The sequence below is a fragment of the Carassius carassius genome, chromosome 32, assembly GCF_963082965.1.
Source record: "Carassius carassius chromosome 32, fCarCar2.1, whole genome shotgun sequence".
Lineage (NCBI taxonomy): Eukaryota > Metazoa > Chordata > Actinopteri > Cypriniformes > Cyprinidae > Carassius > Carassius carassius.
In genome coordinates, this window is record NC_081786.1 from 21,651,247 (window position 1) to 21,676,843 (window position 25,597).

Here is a 25,597-nt window from a genome sequence, read left to right on the forward strand (position 1 = left end):
GATCAACATCAACTAATACCAATGAGAACATATTTTTTCTACTCGAGTTTTACTGTTAGAGGTCGTTATTAAACACTTTATTAAAAACCTCTAAAAGGTATGTTGATTATGTATTACTTCATTGAATATTACATGAGCACATTTGGTTAATGAGCTTTGTTTTTTATACAGACCGTTGTTTGATGACTTTTACGCTGAAATGTTGGCGGCCTTTTTGAAACGAATCTGTTGTTTCCTTTTTCACACAAACAAAGCACCTCCATTACGTTGATAAGAAGCGTGGATTATCATTAGAAATGTCGTGTATATGTGGAAGTTGGAAGAAATGCATTCTCTGCGTGAATTGAGAGGTACACATGAAACCGAGCTTGTCTTTATCCACCTTGTTTTGTCGCTCACTTTATTTAGTTTCCAGCCCATGCAGTGTGTTAGCCTGAACGCTAACACTGCTGTATGCACATTTAACCCTTAATTTTTGTTTTATTTCATTTTGTTTTAGTTTAACCACCTGTCAGCTCACAGTAGTACCTTCCATTGATGTTAGCTGTATTATTCTTACAGATGTACTAACCAATGAACAAATGTGTAAGCAACAAACAGTTCTCTGCTGAAAGGAGTCTAATGATAGATTTCAGAAACTCAAACCTGGTTGTTAACCTTCAGTCTGTTTTATGTCTCACCCCGTCATTATATCACCAGACTGTTTTTCAGGAGAGGGCAGCAGGTCTCTGTTTCTGTTGAGGACATGCAGACTGACCTGTGGTTGAGGGCTATTTAAAGCATTGCTGTTATCAGTGACACTAATGGAGCATCATTATCAGGTTTGGTCTCTGACAGCATTAAGGTTGTGCCATTCTCAAAGAGTGGAAGTTGAATCTTTTCAGTGTGGCGCAGCCTAATGTCATGTCATTTTTTAGAGCAAGAGGTACTTGTTCTTTCAGAGCATACCAGTTCATAGTAATATATCTTAAACTGTTAGTGCTATGTGCGATCCTACCCCATTCAAGAGTTTAATGTGCTTTATTGCAATGACTGAAAACACAACTAAAATATAGTGATATTTTATGTAATAACAGGATTAGGGCTCCTTGAAACACATTTGTTTTCTAACTTCGATTTCTCTCCCCCTTAAATGTATGGTCTGACATCACTCATTATTTACTGAATCTCATGACATCCCAGATGTATGTGGCTCTCTTTCTTGAGATGAACGCAATTTAATTTTTTTTTCATTAAATAATCCATCTCTGTGAGTCCATGTACTTCAAATGGATGGAACCCTCCTCAAAAGCCACCCAAAGTAAACACAAATGTAATCCAGTATTCCTTTTAATGCAAAAAAGAGTCACAGTGTGTGGCCAAGATGGACAAATAGTGTGTCAGAATGATTTTTTTAAAGTTATTTTTAAACAATGCTATTTTCTTCTATCTCTCTTTCTGTTCCCCTTCTGTTTCTAATGTTTTATGTTTGCACTACCTACAACAACAGGAAAAATTGATTTATTCACCTTGTGTAGACAGCTTTTGAGGGCATTCCCCATGCATTTTTGCATTTCAGTGCACTGCTGTTCCATTGATTATTATATATAAACTTGCATTAAACTGACGTGTTTGAACACTGCATCTCGCGACACAGCGTTCTAACAAATGTCAAATGCAAAACATGTTTTGGATGAACACTGTGTAGAGACTGTGTTTCTGCAGTGGATTTTTCCGAACTCTGTTTGTGGTTTGAACATGCTAGGACACGACCCTGCTGTGGTTTTGTGGTTGGCTCGTGTGCTGCACTCCCAGCATGCTGCATTTAGCTTCTTGCCTTGAGTGCTGTCCCTGGTGTGTGTCCTCTGGCATCCTGCAGTGGAGCCAGAGCCACTGACCCATTTTCCCTCCTCATGGAGTTTGTCCAGCCTCATGCATATTGCTGATACACCACAATCTAATGAAAGATTTGGCAAACTCTTACACAAGCCTCTGCAGTATGAAATAAACAAGAAAGATCAGTCATCTTTGAACTATATGCTTGGTTGAGTCTGAATGCTGTCACTGGCTACATTTTAACCGGTGGTACATAATCCACCAGTCAATGAGAGTCTTAAAGGGTTAGTTCAGCCCAAAATAAAAATTAAGGCATAAATTACTTCACCCTGAAGTCATCCTAGGTGTATATGGCTTCCTTCTTTCAGACGAATCCAGTCAGAGTTATTTTTAAATAGTCTTTGATCTTTCAAGACGTTTGATGCAAGCTAGTGTTGCACTCCATCGGTCCAAGAGAAGTTTAATAAAAAGCTCATCCATTAAAAAAAAAAAGTGTCTCACATGGCTCTAGGGGGTGAACAAAGGCCTTCTGTAGCGATAGTGTATGAGGTCAACTTATTAACCTTCAGTTTTTGATTCATAGTTAATTTCAGCCTATATATATATATATATATATATATATATATATATATATACAGTACAGACCAAAAGTTTGCACAAACCTTCTCATTCAAAGAGTTTTCTTTATTTTCATGACTCTTGAAAATTGTAGAGTCACACTGAAGGCATCAAGGGCTATTTGACCAAGAAGGAGAGTGATGGGGTGCTGCGCCAGATGACCTGGCCTCCACAGTCATCGGACCTGAACCCAATCGAGATGGTTTAGGGGTGAGCTGGACCGCAGACAGAAGGCAAAAGGGCCAACAAGTGCTAAGCATCTCTCGGGGAACTCCTTCAAGACCGTTGGAAGACCATTTCAGGTGACTACCTCTTGAAGCTCATCAAGAGAATGCCAAGAGTGTGCAAAGCAGTAATCAAAGCAAAAGGTGGCTACTTTGAAGAACCTAGAATATGACATATTTTCAGTTGTTTGACACTTTTTTGTTATGTATATAATTCCACATGTGTTAATTCATAGTTTTGATGCCTTCAGTGTGAATCTACAATTTTCATAGTCATGAAAATAAAGAAAACTCTTTGAATGAGAAGGTGTGTCCAATATATATATTATTATTTATTTTATTTTTTTACTTGTATATATTTATAACACATGATATAATTTATTGATCCAGTATTTTGTATTTAATAAATCAAAATCCAATTTAGTTGTTTCAAAGCTCTTTTTTTCTTTTGATACATGTTGACTGTTTTAATGTGTGTGTGTGTGTGTGTGTGTTTAGGGATGAAATTAGAAATCATGAAAATTATTCTCGGCAAATGATTTGAATTGTTAGACACTTTTAAAATGCTACCTGATGTGATCATTTGATTTGCCTCTTCATGCAGAACCCTGTTTATTTGTGGTGGCCTGAGATACAATAATCATTCAACATGGTTAAAGAACAGAAATGCATTCTTTGTGAAACTGTCTACAGCTCCAAACAGGTAAACCTGGCGTTTACATGCAAATCACTGTGCTCTCCCAGCTAAATTAGGTGCCTTTATTTCTTCAAACATTCAAAACGTCTGCACTCCTTAAACTTTTTTTTAGTAGCAAAGCAGGTGATTTAAGTATACATCATCTCCCATTTCTGATAGAATGTGACAATTTGCCTTGAGTCCTTGTGTGACTAACTGTAATGTACTTGTTCATGCTGGAACCTGTCTTGATCTATGCACTTTTGCTGTTCTTTTGAGACTTTTGGTCGCTAAAAACCTTTGTCTTGCATATAATAATAATAAATTCCTATTTAGAGTTATTTATTGAAATTACTGTAATTTCACAATGCTATATTTTAATGGTATCTTTTTTTTTTTCATTTTTAGGAGATGGAAGAGCACATGAGAAGTATGCTGCATCACCGGGAGCTGGAGAATCTGAAAGGACGGTAAGAGCCCATGTTACACACCAGTGTTACCAACTATCATGTAATCCACCTTTTTGTCAGCTGACTTCATAAAATATTTATGTTTTATGTTAAATTCTGTATAATGTTGTACGTTAATATTTCAATAATTTAACAGTACTTTTGCATGTTCATGGTTTTCTGGTATTCTAATGTCAGTAAATGGTCACTTGAAAAGCAGATAAACAAATATTGAATCTTTTTTTAATAAGTGTTTAATTTTTGTTTTTCTTATATTTTTGATTAATTATTAGCTTTTCATCAACTCACAAACAAAAGTTTTGAAACTTATCTCTACACTATTTTTAGATTGTACTGTTTTTAATGTAAGTATAAAGCCGTTTTATTCAGAGGTGTGTTTAACTGATTTATTTACAAATGTATCACCTGAATGTATTTTAGAATTTTTGTCTAGTGTAGATTTGAAATGTCTTTTTTTTTTACTTTTTGTTAGTTGTATACCTTGTGAAATTCATTCTGAGATCAATTGAAAATAGCTTTGCTGCTGGCATGGCACTAAATAGTGAATAAATAAATAGATAAATATACACTTATTATACAGCAAAACATTTTTTTGCATAAAAATAGCTTTAAAGTCTTTTATTTTAAAATTTAGAAATCCACCCAAGAATTCTGTTTAATTATTTTTAAAACATCCTTATGAAGGAAAAATAAACTAGGAAGTTCATGGAAAATATTTTAGAAAATTATTTGGTGGAAAATGGTTGTGGCCAAAGATGAAAAGCATGTGTATTGTAAGGCATGTGCCTTCTTTGGTCAGTGGATGGATAAGCCGAGGCAGCTGCCTTAACCCGAGAGTGTATACATATTTATAGGAACATTGGAAACAACTGGCAAGGCCGACAAATGATAACTGCCTCATGTGACAATTATGTACATCTCTGGAATGTGAAAAGTGAGAATGTCATTCTAAGATGAGGAGGGAATTGAAATCTAAAGTCCATACACACATAACCATAATCATGAGAGGTTTTAGCTAAATGGTAATAATGCTGCTTATAAGATCAGTGTAGCTTTATGTTTAGATTGAGAAATAACCAGAGAACTAATTTAGAGCAGTAAATAATCATTTGTTTAATCAAATGGAAATAAGCTGGAGAATATAGAGATAATTACACAAATCATATAACTGTCAATCGCACAAAAACTTTAGAATTTTAAATTAGAAATAACAACAGACTGCTGACTGCAAAATGGCAAGCTGCCATGACACCATTTTTCGGGGGATAGACCATCTGCCAACAGCAAGTATCTATCAGCTCACGAGTTTGGCATTGAAGACAGCAACTATTGCAGGGAGGGGCTTTCAAATCGGCAACTGTAAGCAGCTCGCATTACAGCTAGCCAAAGAGTCCCACCCTTGCTGCAGCCTTAAAGAGCAGAGGAAGTTGGAGACAGAGGGTGGGGGGAATACGATTTCACACACCAAAATCCAACAGCTCTCCCAACCCTCGTCTCAGAGCACAGCGGACTCCATCATGACAGCGTGCTAAGGCTCAGCAGCTGCTGAGAGGGTGGTCGCCCCTCTGAGCTCAAGATCTCCCAGCACCTTCTTTTCTTGTCTGTTCCTTTTAAACCATTTGTGAAGAAGCCCCTGAAGTTGAACCAAAAGATCAGGAAGATTGTGGTTTTTTTCCCCCTTTTTAGTAACTAGTTGGATTTTATTTTATGATTGAAGTCAGTTTGCCTCCTGATCTCTTAAAAAGACCTTAACTCATTAGACAGCCACTCAGAAGCAGTAGCCATGCCTGAGGGAACCATTGAGCAGCCTATGTTACCCTCCGTCCCCAGGGACTGTGGACACGAGTGCCGGGTCTGCGGCTTAACGGAGGTGAGCCTCACTGACTATGCTAGTCACATCTCCAGCCCATTACATAAACAACGTGTTGAGGATCAGAAGAATTGGCCCACAAATGAAGACCAAGATGAAGAGTACTTTGACAAGGACATCGTGCAGCTTATCGAGAAACGCAAGGAAATTATCAGGTAAGTCTTTGCTTGCTGAATTGTATAGCATTGATGGTGGTTGTGGACCTGTTATCTAGTGATTAATTGCATGGTAGTGTTTAAGTCTTTGTCACTGGAGTTTTTTCTTAGTGTTTTAATCATTTTTTGGTTACCACAACACTTGCAGTTCTATATTAAACTATTCTGCATACAGTTCTGAAACTGGAGTCTGGTGTCATGTGAGGCCAAAAACAGCCATGACTGCAACACTTGCACTCTCACACTCTTGGAAGCATACCACACCATGCCTTTCCAGCTCAACCCTTAAACAGTATGGGCACTGTGTCTTTAAATAGTCTGACCTCACCAACTATTTTTATGCACTATGCTGTTTAAGTGAAGCGTTATGAACATGAATTAATGAACATGAATTAATGACAGATATCCATTGCCGTTTTGCCCTAATACAGAATACAAGTACCAGATACCTAATACAAATAAATCAAGTAATACATTATTTATATTTTAACTTTTTTACTTTATTTTTGATGGTGTTTTCCCTTGAACTCACGTAGGATAAAAAAAAAGACTGTTCGTCACTCACCATTTCTATGGTCAGCCGTGAAACATTTTGATATCTCAAGATCTTTGTTGTGTGAAGAATACAAAAAAAAAGTCACGATGACTGCAAATCAACACAGAAATAACAATAAATGAATAAAAATATCAGTAGTTCCTCATTAATAAAAGTTTGATACAATAAAATGAGTTTGATATTGAAACAGTGAAAGTTACACAGATTTGTTTCATGGAAGCAGCATGTGTGGTATAATCATTCAGGGATCAATAAACAAACTTTCAGTCAGCAATTTGGTTTCTTCTGAGCACAGTAAATGAAGGTTCTGAATGTGGGGAATTTCTGAGTTTTGGTGGGGAATGCCTCAAACGGTAGATTTTTCACAAACAGTGGGTCATCAGCAGCTGTCATCCTGTTACATGCCAAACTATATCCCATCACTGGAAGACAGGGAAGGCAGTATTCTTAGCGGGTTTTAATGATCTTATTTCCAAATGTAAAGAAACATGCTTTTGTGTTTCTTCCCCATGTTTGAATTTACATGCATTATTGTTTAACATATCCATAATGCTGTTCACCTGTCTTGGTTGTTGAGTTGTAAGTCACCATTCTATGCTGAACTCTATTAGGAATGAAGACGCTTCTGCAAAGCAGGCTAAAGATGAGCAGGAGCAACGCAGGAGGTGGCAGGAACTTCAGACTCAGTGGCCTGGGCCAAGGCCTTTAATGTACCAACAGTGTGGCCCTTGGGACCGGCCCTTTCCCAACTTTACCCAGACTCCCAAAAGGGGCAGAGGTTCCAATTGGCAGAATTTGAGATTTTCATCCCCTGAACGTGACAAAAGGTTCAGCCAAGATGTTAGGTGTGCCACATGGCATGCTGAAGGACCACCTGACTTGCAGAAATGGAAATCTGTTGGACGTCAGGGAGGGAGTTTGCACAACCAAGGAAACTTCTGGGTTGGTAGACCAGGTGGCTATGGAGTCTGCCCTCCACAGCTGAGAAAGCAATTTACCTGGAGCAACAATCAGTTGAATGCACCTTGGAAGAGACAATATATGTCACCACCTAGGTTCTTTAAACCATCTGCCAAAGAGCCTCAGAAGACACCAAGCAGCTCTGAGAATCAGACACGGGGTGAACAGAGTCTAGAAGAATCCGGTGGAGAGCATGATCCTAACAAAGGTAAGGGTCAGAAGTCAGAGAAGGCTCACAGATGGGCACCATATCCACCAGCTAAACTTGGGGATCCTTCATCTCAGACTGATTCTCAGCCAATGTTAGATAAGTCAGATGTGGGATCTCCTCAAACCTTTAAGGCACAACGTTTCAAAGAGGGCAGTCAGGACATGGAGAGGATATCCCTGGCAGACCAAACAAATTGGCAGAATAAACCCACAGAACCTAAAGAAAGTGATTGCAGGGAGCAGAAGAGTTCCTTGAAGAACATTGGCAATACTAGCATGGATCGTTTTACCTACGCCTCCACCTCCACCACTAGGAAAACCGAGAAGCCCAGCATGCTTGCTGAAGATAGTTCAAAAATGTATCTCAGACAAACAGGAAGTCAAGACTTTGTCAGCTCCAAAGGGTTTAAGCATTCCCATTTAAGCTCTGAATTCCCACAACATGCCACTTCCAATGCAGAGCAAGATAGTCTGCTGTCAGAGATGCTGCGAAAAGCTAAAGAGACATTGCTTAATAGAAATAACCCTAATGATGTATCTGCTACAGAGAGCTGCCTCAAAGCATCAAAGGCTGTGCTTCAGATAAAAGAGCAAGTAGAGAGTTCAGAATTAATCAAGAATCAAAAATTACAAGAGAGTAAGAAGAAACTGAACAAGAACAAAGGTCAGGAAAGGTTGGGTTTTGTGAGACATTTTAGCAGTGACAAAGAGCAGTTAACCAGTACTGAGACCTCAGTACAGTTTGGCAAGGTGCGCAATGACTGTAGGCAGTCTCTGCAGTCCTTACAAGTTAGTACCTCCACTATACACCACAAAGATGAGGAGTGTGGTGAAATGGAAGAAAATCCTTACTTACCAGTACAAGATCAAGTCATGGACACACTGGATGAAGGTTTGTGCTCGGCTGGTGAGGGGTCCCAACAAACTGCAGGTGGCTCTGTGCCCTCTCTAAGTAAGCTTGCATTACCTGCATGTCTCCAAAGGGATCTGAACCGTCATATGGGCCCCAAAGGCAAAGCAGCATCCCATGAACCCAACTTGAATATTGCCAGGCGTATTAGAAATGTGAGTGGCACACGAAAAAATGAGACTGAGAAGGATGCAGGACTTAAACCCACCTTGCGACAGCTGATTAGCTCTTCTGGCTCAAGGCGAAATGTGAACTGGGACCAGGTGTACCAGGAAGTCAACCGGAAGAAGCAGGGCATGGGCTTACCAAGGTACTGCATGAGGATTTCTTCAATTTCTGTTTACTTGCATAAAATTTTTACTTCCTTCATACCTTAATATTTTCTGAATCTTTTCAGATTTGGTATAGAAATGGTGCCCTGTGAACCTGAGGGCCCGAACCAAATGGATGAAGATGAAGTACCTCTTTCTGAGGGCTTTCATTGGGACTCTGTGTTTGAATTAAGTCAAGTAACTTCCCACAAGCGAAGCTTGTCTGAAAGCAGTGTAGTCAAAGAAAGCCATTCTGGGACCAGCTCCATCCCCAAAGCTGTAGAACCAGTGAGGGACTCTTCTGCCTATGGCCCCTCACAGCCACTGAGGAGAGAGGAGCTGCAGTCCACAGGTTGTCTGGAGAATCAAGGTTTGAAAGGGCCATCTAAGGGCCCTGTGGAAGTTGAAGATGCTGGTTGTATATCCGAGACTGAACTGATTGACACGCAAGGAGCTGGGAAGAAACGCAGAGCTCCTGGGGTTAGCTTCATACTTTCTACTATGGTTTATGCATAGACACAGTAGCTTAAATTCTAATATAGTTAGCAACCTGCTACATTACATAGCTACCTTGAAAAGCAGCATCCAGTGTAATTTTTTTAAATGCTCTACATCAGAGGTGCACAGCCCTGTTACTTGAGATCTACCTTCCTGCAAAGTTCAGCTCCAAACCTGATCACATGCAACTGAACCAACTAATTAAGATTTTCAGCAATATTCGATAATTAGAGACAGGTGTTTGATCAGGATTGGAACTGAACACTTGCAGGTAGGTAGATCTCCAACAACAGAATTGGGCACCTCTGTTCTACATAAACATTAATGCAAGAAGACCGTAAATGAAATGTAATTCTTGCCATTACCTAATTGTTGGATCTTTCCACTAGGATGTTGTGTCTCCAGAGATTCCTTATGAAGATAGGAAAAACAAGAGGCAAAAAATTAAGGCTAAAAAAGGTAAGAAAACTATTTTATGCTATTTTTTGTAAACCAAAACAATGCAGTGTCCTTATTTGGGTGTTTTAATGTATCTATGTATTGTGTTTTGCAGAACGCTCGCAAGTGGATCAGTTGCTGGCTGTGTCTCTACGTGAGGAGGAGCTTAACATCTCTCTTCAGGCTGTAGATAACAGTCTTATTCAGGCACGTGCTGCCCTGCAAGCTGCCTATTTAGAAGTACAGCGCTTGCTTATGGTCAAACAACAGGTGAGACGGTAGTGCTAACAGAAATATATTTAATTGTTTTCAGCTCTCACTGGGCTGCCACTTGATTTTACAGTTTTTTTATTAATTTTACAGGCGACGAATGAGGTGAACTCTTTGAGAACCAAGCGCATTGAAATTCTTCAAGGAATGCAAGGTAAAAAAAAAAAGAAAGCAGGAGTCATATAATCATATTTAATAACTATAAAAATCGAAGGTAAATGAAATGGAAAGTCAGATTAATAACACATATCCTTTCATACTGTACAAATTACCTGTAATGATTATGGATTATGGACAGTTTATGGACAGTTTGTAGTATGCATCAGGTATGACAGTAAGCGCCTTTATAAAATCTTATTTTTGTGACTGATAATAAAATAAACATTGACATCAAAATTATTTTTCAGGTGAATTTGAATCAAAAGAAAGAGAGAGGAACAGTGAGGAGATCTTAACGTCTTCATCAGCCCATGTTTCTCAGATCACCAATCCTGTTCCCTCAACAACAGCTGCTCACTCTTCAACCTCATTACTGCCTGTTACCATAAAACAGGAGCCCATCACTCAATATAACCCCATTTCTAAGCCAGATTTAGTCAAAATCCTCCTCCCAGTACCTCAAAGTACCACACTTGTCCAAACTGTGTTTGCTGCTTGTCAAACAGGTAGGTTCTAATCACTACATTGCAGCTTATTTACTAACTGTACTGAATTTTAGAATGTTTACTTTTTTGTCTTAAACAGATGCTAGCTTCAACACCAAGATAAAGGCTTCACAAGGTGCCAGAAGCATGGCTTTGGCAGCAGCTTCCTCAGTTCACAGATTACAGCAGTCACCCGTCAAAGAAATTCATCGAAATTCGAGCTCTCAAGAGGGGTTAGCCAACCCATCTTCCTCATTAATGTCTGTAACCTTCTCTCCTAAGCCACTGTCTACCTCTAACCACCTAGAAACTAATCCAGTGAAACGTGTACGAAAGCTAAAGAAGAGAAAGTGTCTAAATAAAGCAAAGTTGAATGAGCAGCCTGAAATCAGTGAATCTGAGCTTGACGCAGAGCAGCCTGCTCCTCGACCTACCCGCAAGTGCCGACCTCATCGGCGATCCAGCAACATAAATGTCTCACCTTCCACACCAGAAGAGAAAGATGAAAATGAAGAGATGGTGGTGGCCGACGCTTCAAAAGCACAACAACAGGGTGCCAAGCTAGCAACACCGCCAGTGAATAAAGATCACTCTGAATCGTCTGAACTGGAGATGGTGGAGCTTCCCCCACCTGATATTGATATTGTCAGTCTAGATTCTTCAGACCCAGATGAGATGCCTGAAAAGAAAGCCAAGGAGTCATCCACTGCGGACACAACAGACAATGCTGTCACAGACCCTCAAAACTTTGCCTGCAATGAAGTCACCTCAACTAGTGAAATTGATACTAGCAGTATAGTCAAGACTTCTGAAAGGTAAATCTCATGGTTTAAACTAGGATTTTCTAAATAATTCTTCTTAATATCTTACAGTATGGGTGTCCATTCCTGAGCCTGGAGGGCTTGCATAGTTTTACTCCAACCTGACAGAGCACACTACCCTAGTGATTTCTCATAATCCTAAAGACCTTGATTAGCTGGTTCTGGTGTGTAAATTAGGACTGGATCTAAACTCTGCTGGACAGTGGCCCTCCAGGAGCAGGAATGGTCACCCCTCTCTTACAGCAATGATGGTAATCTTGTAGTAAAAAGTAAAAAGTAAAAGTAAAAAGGAATCTTTTGAAAATGGACTTCTATATAAGTGCTACAAATCTGAACCAAACTGAGTTTATTCTACATACCATACCAACTTTATTTGTTAAGCACTTTACAAAAACCAAAGTTGACCAAAGTGCTGTACAGAAAAATAAATAAATAAATAAAAATAAAATAGATAAAATAAACATAAGTACCATTTATAACCACACAATAAAAGCATTCAAAGTAACAAATTGAATCAAGTAAATAAAGTCGACTTCTTACTAGGTGTCAAAAGCCAAAGAGAAAAGATGGGTTTTAAGAAGGGTTTTAAAAACAGATAAAGAAGAGGCCTGCTTAACATGCAAAGGCAGATCATTCCATAGTTTAGGGGCAGACACAGCAAAGGCCCGGTCCCCTCTGAGTTTACTCTTAGTTTTAGGCACAGTCAGGAGCAGCTGATCATCTGATCTGAGAGAGCAGATGGGTTTATAAGAGTGTAGAAGCTCAGAGAGGTATGGCGGGGCAAGACCATTTAGTGATTTAAAAGCAAATAACAGAATTTTAAAATGGATCCTAAATTGAATAGGCAGCCAGTGTAATGAAGCTAAAATAGGGGAAATGTGCTCATGTTTACGTGTGCCCGTTAAAAGACGTGCTGCTGCATTTTGTATCATCTGGAGACGGGTGATGGAGGATACATCTGCGGGTGATACGGGTGATACATCTGCAGTGTAGTTTGGGGCAATATGCTCCATAAGACGCTTTTCCACTGCATGGTACGGCACAGTACAGTTCGGTACGGTTCACTTTTGGGGGGTTTTCCACTGGGTACAGTACCTGGTACTTTTTTAGTACCACATCGGTTGAGGTTCCAAGTGAACCGTACTGTTACCAAAACGTAATGTGTAAACTCTGCTGATCACAGATTAGCAAGAGAGAATCGTCACTACCTGCGTCACCGAACTTGCGACACAAACACAAAAGAACCGCTAGATGTAAATCCACACAGTCAGCAAAGGAGCGAACGCAAGTGTTTTGAACGAGCGCACCTCTAAAGTGGTACTACACTGCAGTGAAAATGCAGACCGAGCCGTACCATACCGTACTGAGCCATACCGAGCCGAATCCACGCAGTGGAAAAGCACCAATATTCATATCATCCTATCATTAGCCTGTGAAATCGCCAATACACAATATTATCATGCTAATTTACTAAATTATTTACTTGCTTCAAAACAGTGAACCAACTACAGGGTATGGCTAAAAGCTATGGAAGCATATGGGTAGCATTATTCAATTTGGGATGTAATATGCAAAATGACAATGCAATATGTAAAATGACAATGTATTTCTGTATTTACATTTACATTTTCCAATACATTTGTGCAACGTTTGGTGCAAAATGAAAATGAAAATGAAATTACATAATTTTCATTTGCCATTTCATACACCATTTTTAATATGTAAAATGAATACTAATTTTAACGCTTTATAAGTTGCAAAATGAAAATGAAAATGTATTACAGAAATGATTAGATATGTCTAACATGTTCAAGCAAAAACTGTGGCAAAATGATAATTTAAATGCTATTTTTCTTAAATGCATTAACACTCACAGTCAAGACACTTACGATTGCATTTTCATTCAATGTCCCGCAATGAATGTAGCAAAATGTGCACATTGAAAATGCATTCCGAAACAATCACGTCTCCGCCCCCTCTCGCCTTGTCAATCACTGCGTGAACAAGGCGGGGCTTGCAGAAGGTCAGAGACTCAAATCTCAAGAAAAGGATTCAAGTGAGAGAACATGGACAAAACAGTTGGCCCGTGTACGTTTTGATGATTTCGGTTTATGGCTTCAATATTTCATTCGCACTTGTGGGCAGAGCTGAAACGCTGCTTTCATCTGATTGGTCGAATCGCTCCACCTTCAGCTCGGTCTTTTCATTCTTTCAGGCAGAATAAGAGTCAGTGCGAGTGAAGCACTGTAATGTCTGAAACTACACTCACTGTTAATTAGCATAATATTTGAATCAGATGTAGCTGGGCACATAATTCGTGCTGCTGCGACTTGCAAGAGACCCCGTTAAATTATTTCTAGGTTGTATACTGTATTGTATAAATATTGTCCCACTGATAAAAACAGTGCAAATAGTTCTGTCTCCTTGGATAAAAGTGAAGTGGAAATAAATATAGTTAAATTTATGAAATAAAATTAAATAGGATTTTTTGGGAAGGTAAGTCTGGCCAGTTATACAGCAACACGAGTCAGAGGAGTCTGAAGATCTGAGCTGAATTTGGTGAAACATTAAAGTTCTAGTCTGTGTCAATCGCTCATAATAAATAATAATAATAATGTTATCCGTATTTTTCGGTATAAGTTGCATCAGTCCAAAAATACATCATGACGAGGAAAAAAACATATATAAGTCGCATTTATTCAGAACCAAGAGAAAACATTACCGTCTAGAGCTGCGAGAGGGCGCTCTGGGGTAGGCTACAGGAGCACTGAGCAGCATAGAGCTAATTTTACTATTTTTATTTAGAAATGTAACTATATTAATTTTTACAATTATTTATTAATGTCACACACACATACCTAGTGCCTTATGACTTAAAATATGAGAGTGGTAAATGTTACAGACATGGAACTGTTCAGTCTATTATTGATGTTTATTTCCACTTCACTTTTATCCAAAGAGAGAGAACTATTTGCACTGTATTTATCAGTGGGACAATATTCATACAATACTACAACCTAGAAATAATTAGCAGGTCTCAGCAGCACGAATTATGTGGCCAGCATCATCTGATTCAAATATTATGCTAATTAACAGTGAGTGTAGTTTCAGACATTACATTGCTTCACTCGCACTGACTCTTATTCTGCATGAAAGAATGAAAAGACAGAGCTGAAGGTGGAGCGATTCGACCAATCAGATGAAAGCAGCATTTCAGCTCTGCCCACAAGTGCGAATGAAATATTGAAGCCATAAACCGAAATTATCAAAACGTACACGGACCAACTGTCTTGTCCATGTTCTCTCACTTGAATCCTCTTCTTGAGATTTGAGTCTCTTGACCTTCTGCAAGCCCCGTCTTGTTCACGCAGTGATTGACAAGGCGAGAGGGGGCGGAGACGATCGGCTCGGAATGCATTTTCAATGTGCACATTGAATTTTGCTACATTCATTGCGGGACATTGAATGAAAATGCAATCGTAAGTGTCTTGACTGTGAGTGTTAATGCATTTAAGAAAAATAGCATTTAAATTATCATTTTGCCACAGTTTTTGCTTGAACATGTTATACATATCTAATCATTTCTGTAATACATTTTCATTTTAATTTTGCAACTTATAAAGCGTTACAATTAGTATTCATTTTACATATTAAAACTGGTGTATGAAATGGCAAATGAAAATTGTTATTTAATTTTCATTTTCATTTTGCACCAAACGTTGCACAAATGTATTGGAAAATGTAAATGTAAATACAGAAATGCATTGTCATTTTACATATTGCATTGTCATTTTGAATATTACATCCCAAATTGAATAATGCTACCCATATGCTTCCATAAAAAGCAGCCTTATGTAATCTATTTACTACACATTATATCTTTTTATTCAAGTAGCAAATGGATGTTCTCAAATATTTAGAATATTTGTATTTAACATGATAATGAATTTATAGAAACATTGTAACATTACTAATTTTAATGCTTACATTTACATTCAGCTACATTAAATGAGCAAAGAATATTAGCATTATCAACGTACATCGTCACTGACTTCAGTTTAGCGTGAGTTTATGCACTTTATGATACACTGTATGATAAATAAATCTCTTATACTTACATTGCACATACATGTGTAAAACCGTGTGATTAGAAAGTGAACTGGATCACAGTGAAAAATGCTAATAAAACAAGCTGTAGTCAGGACCAGAGTGTGGGAACAGCTTAATAGTTTGTCAGAAAAGCCATATGGGATTTCCAAAAAGTGTTTTTAATCTGTAAGATCTCTAAGGTTAGTAACCATTCTGAAAGATGAAAGATACTGTTTAACAAGTATTTGGCTTTTGGGCTTTGAAGATGGTAGAAAACACAGCAGATTGTAGTGGGCGAGAGTGCACATACATAACAGATAAAGCTTGTTTAATGTCATGTTCACTTACAGATGGTCTTGGCCTTTTGGCACCTTCTGTTTATTGTCACCTAAGGTTTCTGTTGCAGGATTGAATTTTCTCTTTTTTATTGTTACAGTGAAATAAAATCAGCCTCAGTGTTGGAGTCCAAGGTTCCTTCAGGTATGTGTTGTGTTCAAAAACATATTTGGAAGCTGTAGCAAATGTACCATTAATACCACTTCTGCATCAGCAAAAGGTGTTGCCTTAAAGGGGTCATATGACATTGCTAAAATGAACATTATTTGGTGTTTTTGATGTTATGCAATGTGTTTTTGTGGTTTAAGGTAAAAAAAACATTATTTTCCACATAATGTACATTATTGTTTCTCCTCTGTGCCCCACCTTTCTGAAACGTGTTGATTTTTACAAAGCTCATCATTCTGAAAAGCGAGGTGTATGCTGATTGGCAAGCTATCCAGTGTGTTGTGATTGGCTGAATACTTTAACCGTGTGACGGAAATATTACACCCCTTGCCATACTGTGATACCATGTGTCCTGGCACGACGAGACAAAACCACTAAAACCCATTACAAACGAGGCATTTGTTGCATCCAGTGTGGACATAATTACTGATTATAATGGCTTATACTGTCTTTTTACGTGTTGTGTATCGTATTTGGGTTGAACTCTTCTGGAACAGTGTTGTAAATACAGCTTATCCACTGATTTCTAGTTGTGTCCTCTTTTGGAAGGCCAAACAAAGTAGTTTCGCTTTCATAACAAAACACACAGCAACAGCAACAGCAAGAATCAACATTACACCTTTTCTTTGCGTGAACATTTGGGCTGCGTTATGCAAATCTTCCCGCACAGTGACGTGGGGGCGTGTTTAAATGAGCCGTTTTAGGAGGGCATAAAGAATATCTAATTTGGATTGAGATTTTAGTCTTTGCAACTTTACAGATCTTCTTTATGCACCGATAGCTTGTAACACTCCAAAGAGAAAGGAAAAATTTTAATCACATCATATGACCCCTTTAAACTTAAGATATGTCATGTGCGAATCCCTCTCATTTATTTTATTGTTTTATTTTCTTACTTCTGGTAGCAGTGAGTACATTTATATTCGTCTAGTTTTGTGTTCAGTGCAGTTGTTGCAGAACGACCAAATTAGAACACACACACGATCAGTATACAGAAATAGTTCAAGTCCCCAAATTACTTTTTAAGGGCAAGGTATTCTTAGTGCCTGTTAGTTTTATAGTTAACCTGTGCCTCTGAGAGTCACTGCCAGGATGACAACCTTGAGAAATCTGCCAACCCGTGTACAAAATGAGAGCTGCGCCAGTGCTGTTTTTTGGGGGGGAGAACTCCATTATATGACTAAAATTAATCATAATAGCACTGTCACATTAACTCACTTTCCCAAAGGATAGGTTAAAAAGGCTAAAATTTTGACTATGATCAGTTTTGATGTTCAGTCCTAATTTCGCATTATGGTGGAAACTTGAATCCAAAGTATATTTCAATTATGACACATCAAGAATGTTTAGCGAATGTCTTCATCTGAACACGTAAGCTTTTGAAAGTACACTTTGTTTGAAAGGGCATGACATTTTTAACAAAGCAGACTTGACCCACAAGTTTGTAATGTGTTCTGTTTGTTGCGTAACAACACACACATTATCTAGACGCACATCTCTTTCAGAGTGTTAATGTTTCACCCAATAACTGATATGTTGGTGTGTGTTTTATCAGATATATCAGATCCTGGGGAGGAGGAGGGGCCTACAGAAGGGGAGTTTGAAGGCCATCAAGAGGCTGTGAATGGAATGCAGATCCATAACGGACTGCTGTACACTTGCTCAGGGGACCGCACTATACGCGCTTTCAATCTGATCGTAAGACTTTGTAGAAATTGTCTGAAACATGTAGTTTAGGAAAAGCATTTCAACACCAATATGATGATCGATGAATGAATGTAGCTTACAGTCTCCTCGTTGGTACAGAGCCGGAAGTGTATGGCGCTGTTTGAAGGTCACAGCAGTAAAGTGAATTGTCTGTTGGTGTCATGTGGAGGAGGCCTGCAACAGCGCCTGTACTCGGGATCAAGTGACCAGACCATCCGCTGTTACAACCTCAAGGTACTTTGATTCACACTGCTTTTAAAATAGTCCATCCAAAAATGAAAACTGTCGTCATTTATTCAGATTGATGTTGTTTGCAACTTTATTTTCTTTAATAGAACATGAAAGTTTTCAGATGCACAGGCTGCACTTTAGTAGAGAGTTATTCACATGGTCAAATAGAGTGAATAGAGTTATTATGGTCAAAAAGTACCATAAAATAGTTCATACAACTTTTTATATCAGGGGCGCACAGTGCAAGGCTGTCTAATTCTAAACTTTAAAATATACATTTATTTTTTCATTTATTTTAATTACACATTTAAATTAATCTGAAGGAAATTATACATTTAACATGCTTTAACAAGGATTATTTCAACCAAACATGAAGTGTGCTTGTGTGGAAAGGAAATGGTCCTTCTTGGGTCCTTTACAAAAACGAGTGAGCACCATTTATAAAGATTGAAATAGGCCCTATGTAATATGCACTGTTGCTTAGTATTAAATTAAAGCTTCAGATGCATGATATTTGTAGGGCCCTATGAAATCCGTTTTATTTTTCCCAAAGTAGCCTAGGTTGTATCTTTTCCAAAATATTTTTTTCCATTTAAATTTTTCTGGATCCATTTTGTTTGTTTTTTTCTTTTTCTTTTTCTGCATGATTATATTAAATCTTATCAAAAAACATGTCTAATTAATTAAAATCATGTAACTTGTTTCATTTGACAGCAATTTAGGCCTATTAAAAGTTTAACAAAAATTACATTCTATTTTAATTTTTCTGTACTCCATTTTAATGTTTAATAAAAAATAAATAACTACTAAATAACTTTAAATAATTGAATTCGTAAAAACAACATAATTTATTAAGCTGTATACAATAATAGGGCCCTATGAATTTTATTTTATTTATTTTTTAGAAATTCTGTGTGTATTAACATTTTTCTGTTGAAGGCAAAACATTAATCTTTCATTATAATGAATATTCAAAGTGCTACACAACAGAAGTTTACTGTGTAATGAACAATGTCACGGAATTTGTCAAACATTAAATTATTAAATCAAATGCAATACAGTACACTTTAATTAAAAGGCTGTATGGACTAGTGTACCATATTTTTCGGACTATAAGTCGCACCTGAGTATAAGTCGCATCAGTCCAAAAATACGTCATGACGAGGAAAAAAACCTATATAAGTCGCAATGGACTATAAGTCGCATTTATTTAGAACCAAGAGAAAACATTACCGTCTACAGCCGCGAGAGGGCGCTCTATTATTTCAGTGTAGACTACAGGAGCACTGAGCAGCATAGAGCGCCCTCTCGCAGCTGGAGACGGTAATGATTTCTCTTGGTTCATTTCTCTTGGTTCATGTCAAATTAATTTTGATAAATAAGACGCACTTGACTATAAGTCGCAGGACCAACCAAACTATGAAAAAAAGTGTGATTTATAGTCCGGAAACTATGGTATGTGAATATTAAATGGCAAAAAAAATACTATTTAGCTACTACAGACGTTTTTGTTTTATAAAGCTATGAGAAGTTTTAGTTAACAATGATAACTTTGTTTGACTTCCAGCCTTACATCATCTTTTTTGTTTCGTGGAAGAAAGTACTAAACATGAGTTTCAATTATAATGGCACCGATGATAGAATGACAGGAATTCTGAGTCCTTCTGTTTTTAGCATTTTCTTAATACTGTTGTTTTTAATGGCTTTCTATAGCACCGAGAATATTACCAGGATTTCTGTTTGTTTTTTCTCAGACCACAGAGTGTGTGGAACAGCTGGTTCTCCCAGACCGAGTGCTTTGTCTTCATAATCGTTGGAAAATTCTCTATGCCGGTCTTGCCAATGGCTCTGTGATCACCTTCAGTCTTAGGGTATTAAGTCTTTAATGAATCAGAATTCAGGGTTTGGGCTAAAATAAGCTATATTTAGCAAATATAAGCTTATGTAGTCCTCTGTTCCCTGATCGTGTGTTTGCAGAACAATAAGCAGCTGGATGTGTTCGAGTGCCACGGCCCGAGGGCTGTCAGTTGTCTGGCGACGGCTCAGGAAGGGGCTCGACGTATCCTGCTGGTCGGCTCTTATGATGCCACCATCAGCGTTAGAGATGCTAAGAGTGGCCTGCTGCTGCGAACGCTGGAGGGCCACAGCAAAACTGTTCTCTGCATGAAGGTTTGTGCCTGATCCCATTTTTCCAAATGATTATGCTTAATGCAGTTACTCAAAACATGCTCATTCAGTGTCATCATATTAAAAAGAGATATGCTTTGAAAATACTAGGTTTTATTGGTTTCTTCTCTTCAGGTGGTGAATGATTTGGTGTTCAGTGGCTCGAGTGATCAGTCTGTACATGCTCATAATATTCATGTGAGTACATAATGCAGTGTTCCTCTTTGAGATGTGAGAATGAGGTGTCTTGTTTGTATCTTATTCGGTTCCTTGTGTCTTGATGTCCAGACAGGAGAACTGGTGAGGATCTATAAGGGTCATAGTCATGCTGTCACTGTGGTGGCTATACTGGGAAAGGTGATGGTCACCGCGTGCCTGGACAAACTGGTCCGTGTGTACGAGCTCCAGGTAGAAATGACACATTTGCATTCCATATACTCATTTTACAAAGATTTCAAGTTTGTCAAGAAACGTTATTTTCAGTTATTAGCACATTATTTTTACAGAATTACAGTAAATCAGTACTGTTTAGTGTTATTTTTAAGGAAGATTAAAACTATTAAAAATGGTTTGCATTAATTGAAATAAACTTAATTAAACTAGAATATACATATTAAATGCAAAAACCTTAAACTTGAAAAACTTATTTGCAGATAATTTCCAAGGCATCAATTCTAATTTTCATTTAAATAAAATATTCAAACCGAAATAAAAATAAAGCTTTAAAAATAATTTACCTGGTATTCTCATTTAAAAGTAATGATAATAAAAATGACATGAAATAACTACATTTAAAATGCAAAAATCAAAGATAAAAAATATAATATTCCGTAAATAATACTACAATAAAACTGGTGTTATTTAAAAAAAATATTTTTATTAAAATCATGAAATATCACTATGCTGTATGAATGCTGTAAAGTAAAAAAAAAATGGTAATAAGAATGTGCACAAGACTTTTTTTTTCTAAACCGTGTTAATGAAAATTTGTGAGATCAAATATTTAATTGTAGTGAAATTAGTCACAATGTAAAAAATATCAGTGGTCCATTTTCTTGGATTCATTCACTCGTGAGTGGGATTAAAACGCTATGGTTGTAACCTATTTTTGTGATATCGACCATATCTCTGCTGTTTCCAGTCTCATGACAGACTTCAAGTATATGGAGGACATTCAGACATGGTGATGTGTATGGTCATCCACAAGAGCATGGTGAGTGCGTCTTGTTAACACCCTGTTGCGATCCAAAACCAGATTTCATAAATTATTGAAGTAAATGATTTTAAAAATGAAGCTGGCGGTGGTTTGTCTGTTGCAGATCTACACAGGCTGCTATGATGGGAGCGTGAGAGCTGTCAGATTGAACCTGATTCAGAACTACCGCTGCTGGGTAAGAAACTGAGGTCGTGACATGACAAACTCATCGAGACTGAAAGAGATTCCTGATGCGTGTTCATGTGTTTCCTGCCTCCTCACAGTGGCACGGTTGTACGCTAATCTTCGGCGTGATGGAGCACCTGCAGCAGCACCTGCTGAACGGTCACACTAGCCCAGCACAGCAAATATTCAAGTGCCGCTGGAGGAACTGTGACACCCACTTCACCACCCGCAACGGCTCCAAACAGGTACGGCAGACATGAAAACCACAAGGATGTACTGCAGAAGAGAATTTGTATATTTTGCTGCATGTACCACAAATGAAGGCTTTCCGTGTTTGATACTTAAAGCTACGATCAAACATTCATTTGTCATAAATTATTCAAGCTGCTTCATCAGAAACTAAAACAAACAAAAAGGCAAAGTTGCTTCCACTGTTAGAAGGAAAAAAATCAAGTGATTGCTGGCGCCGCATGCACACAAAGTTTATCTTTGCTAAATTGACAATGCAGCCCGTTCATTATAAAATACAGTCAGTCAAACATACGGAGGAAAGAAAACCTGCTCAGCTTAAATATGTAATCAAATCTGTGCTGTTAAGTGTTATCACCGTACCGCTGTGATGTAATGCAAAAATGTAGTTTTACGTGGATATTGGAACGAGAGTGAAGTAGGCTATAACAAATAATAATTTGGCATTCAGATACATTGCGAATATGAAAACATTTGATTTTGTGTCAAATGAGAGACCCTACGTTGCTTTCAGTTTCATTTTAGCCTAAATGGATTTGTTTTGGCTTGTCGTTTATGTTGCTATAACTTCTTATAGGCTATTGTTTATTCTTGTTATTTTTTAAATAGGCTATTGTTAATTGAAATGATTTGTTGTGGAGTGAGGGGAACTAAAATGGCAAAGCTATATTTACAGTTTTTATTATAATGTTTGTTAACATTTGGTGTCAGCATTAGGCCTTTTTCTGAATAAAATAATGAAATGCGACTTATTAATAGGCTGCGCAATGTGTTTTTTTCTTAGCCTATTTTAACAATGCAGCAAACCTTTTTAAATATTTTGATAAATTACTGAAAATAAATAAATGACTTTTTAAACCATTTAAATGATTTTATTAATCTGTAAAAAAATTTTACGGTTGGTTAACGGTTAACCGATTAAAATGAACATCCCTAAACTAGACTATTTATTTTCATGAGGGTTAGCCACCTTTTCCTCCCAATTCTCATTACTTTAATGCAACAAAAATAATTATCTTATCATGTTTTTATGTTTTCACAATTTAAAAACATGCATGTTTTAACTCTAAGTTTCTGTTTAGCAAAGAATTTAAAAATATTGTAGAAATGTTTTTTAGCAGAAAATAAGCACGCCGTCACAGGAATAAATTGCATTTTAAGAAATATATTAAAATGTTAAATTGTTTTCATTTTTAATAAACTTTCACTATATTATTGTTTTATTGTATTTTTCATCAAATAAATGTGGTAAGCATAAGAGACTTAAAACATAAAAAAAAAAAGTCTTATTGACCCCAAACATTTAAATGGGTCTATGTGTGTATAGTTATTTATAGATAAAACTTTAGACTTTTTTGTATAAATTATAAAATAACATTTTCAAGCTATTTTGTTTGTTTTTTTACATTGATGTGACTCTTGTCTTTGTAGGCAGTGCATTGTCACATGCAGAAACATGCTGAGGACGACAGTAAAATGGAGCCATGAGGGGCCAAGGCAATTTCACAGACATAGTCTCCTCTTTTCCCATATTGGGAATGTCTCGTTCAGCCCTCGCCAGAGGAGCCCTGTTCATGGGCATATTTTTAAACGATCCATCAGATACCAACATACTGCCACTTAGATGAAACTGATGCCACAGTTTAAACAATGGTGGTTGATTTTATGCTCTGAGAAATTGGTTTAAAGTAAAAAAAAAAGACTGTTATTGTAATTTCAAACAAAAAGAAAAGCATTTCTCTATAAGTGGATTAGATTTGTTGGTATTTTGACGAGAGGACGTTTTTTTTACATGTGCGTCCTCTCTTTCACTTCTTTCTGAAGTGTGAAATATGCTCAATTCTTTTATACTGACGTGGCATTGCTCTGATACTCTCCTGGAAGGGATTGATTTCTGTATCAGACTCTTTTCCAAGTCTCTCATCTGATCATACGCCGTATCGTATCGTCAGCTCTGAGATTTACTGACCAAATAAAGACAGAAACTGTGAGAAACATTTGGGTACCGGTGCAGCAAAAGAGGTGCTGCAGCTCCCTCAGCAAACACGTGTAGCTCACGGTTGTGTGTGCCGTATGACTTTACCGATCTTCTGATGTGGAGTGAATTCAGAAAGCATGAGACTTGTCGTGTCGAGCAACCAGGTTTTAGTGTTGTAACGTTGCAGGCTTTTGTGCAGGACAAGGTCAATTTTCCAATGACATGGTATTAAATACCTGTCAAAGCAATCTGTTATTATGGAACATTTAAATATGGTTTACGAATACAAAAATCTGTTTTAGACCAGTTGTGTCTGGTGATTTTATTTGGTTTTCTTTTTAAAATCTATTTCTAATCATTTTTTTGTTTTTGTTTCTCTATGGTTGCTCACCAAAGGTGAAGTTGAAGGATTCAGGTTTGCCGTGACTCTTACGTCTGCAGTTGAAATGTTTGCTGTGCTGTTGACAGAGACTATAAAGTGGCAGTTGGTTGAAAACAAATGAGAATGTGTTTTATGGGATAGTGTGGATGAGAAGACAAGAATTTTATTTTCCTTTTTTTTGTTTTTATATAGTGAAGAAGTTTGGTTTTTTTTTTTCTTTACCTTTACATTATTTTGTGGCATTTGTGCCAATGTGATTTGTAGTTTTATGCAAGTTCAGGAGGGTCCTCACACAGGAAAGTGCCTTTATTTTACTGTGTGAGAATGAAAGTTGTTGGGGTGATAAACATGGGACGTGTGTTTGTGCAGTTGGGAGTGTATTACTTCACTTCCTACAATCCTCAGCCCTGTTATGCACACACAAACCAAAACTTAGTGTAACCATTAACTACAAACATCTTAATAAACTAACTTGATTTTGTAGGTTTCTGATGTACGTTTTTATACACAGCAACAAAACTCTCGTAAAAAAAAAAAAAGAGAATATTTTACTACCCCTAAAGAGTTGTATTTGTAACTATATATGGTCACTTTTGTCCGGTTTTTAGTTCTATAATAATGGATAAATTCACAGTTTTTTTGTTTTTTTTTCACTAAGGCATAACTTTTGAAATGCATCTTTTGCTATAGTCGTGTGTTGCTGAGGAGAGATTTGCAGCCAACCTCTTACCTGGTATTCCCACTTTTCTCACACTTATTCATTTCAAACACTGTTAAAATCTTTATAGACATTTTGTACACAAGTGCTATTGAAACAAAGAAATAAAAAAGATATACTGTGCCACTGTGTGCCTTTCTTTTATCCGAAGGGGAAATTTGGGTTCATGGAGATTATATTCCAAATAGGCTACATTACCTTTGTTTTGAAAGCAATAACAAATGTTGTAACAGGGCTGAAAAAAAATGTAAGATATGAAATAGATAGTGAAATATACTGCTTATATACTGTAGAGCTTTTACAGAGCCTCTAAAAAAAAAGAGGAAAACAATTCTCCATTCATTTTATTTTGCAATTGCCACTTATGCTTGTGTAAATAATTAGGCTTTGTTTCCTGCTGGGAAAGCACTTCAACCAAGAACTACACATTTATTTTGTTAAACGGCTGAGGTCAGTACACTCATTTGAACAAATTGTTAAATGTAGGTCAAGCACAAAAGAAAAAAAGCCTATGTTCGACCCATGTCTACACTCACAGTAATGAAATAAAAACCCTGAATGTTTTCATCCATCATGAAATCTGAGATGTTTCCTGATGATTCTTCTCTAGTGGTTTTTGATATTCAATTCCTTACCTGGTTCTTCGTGTTAACTTACAAATATTAATGTCTCACAAACAACCAGGATTTGAAACCATGGGGACCACCTACATGGTCCTTTTCCATGGATTTTGCTATTACCAAATA

General features: G+C 37.3%; 1 protein-coding gene across 3 annotated transcripts; it reads left to right on the top strand.

Moving 5' to 3' along the window:
* The first annotated feature begins 216 nt into the window (after window positions 1–216).
* Window positions 217–24,974, top strand: znf106a (zinc finger protein 106a). Of its 3 annotated transcripts, XM_059520753.1 has the most exons (23): window positions 240–350; window positions 700–821; window positions 3,262–3,360; window positions 3,742–3,803; window positions 5,634–5,828; window positions 6,996–8,774; window positions 8,862–9,255; window positions 9,663–9,732; window positions 9,827–9,981; window positions 10,075–10,135; window positions 10,389–10,646; window positions 10,726–11,440; window positions 15,972–16,015; window positions 17,595–17,737; window positions 17,846–17,980; window positions 19,732–19,848; window positions 19,955–20,146; window positions 20,279–20,341; window positions 20,432–20,551; window positions 21,285–21,356; window positions 21,463–21,534; window positions 21,623–21,769; window positions 23,205–24,974. In XM_059520753.1, exons 3-23 carry the CDS (start codon window positions 3,307–3,309, stop codon window positions 23,259–23,261), a joined length of 4,905 nt encoding a protein of 1,634 aa, XP_059376736.1. In that variant the 5' UTR covers window positions 240–350; window positions 700–821; window positions 3,262–3,306; the 3' UTR covers window positions 23,262–24,974. The 3 variants fall into 3 exon arrangements, with proteins under 3 accessions (XP_059376735.1, XP_059376736.1, XP_059376737.1); XM_059520752.1 differs by lacking the exon at window positions 700–821 and having other exon boundaries at window positions 217–350; XM_059520754.1 differs by lacking the exons at window positions 700–821; window positions 3,262–3,360 and having other exon boundaries at window positions 264–350.
* Window positions 24,975–25,597: the final 623 nt, after the last annotated feature.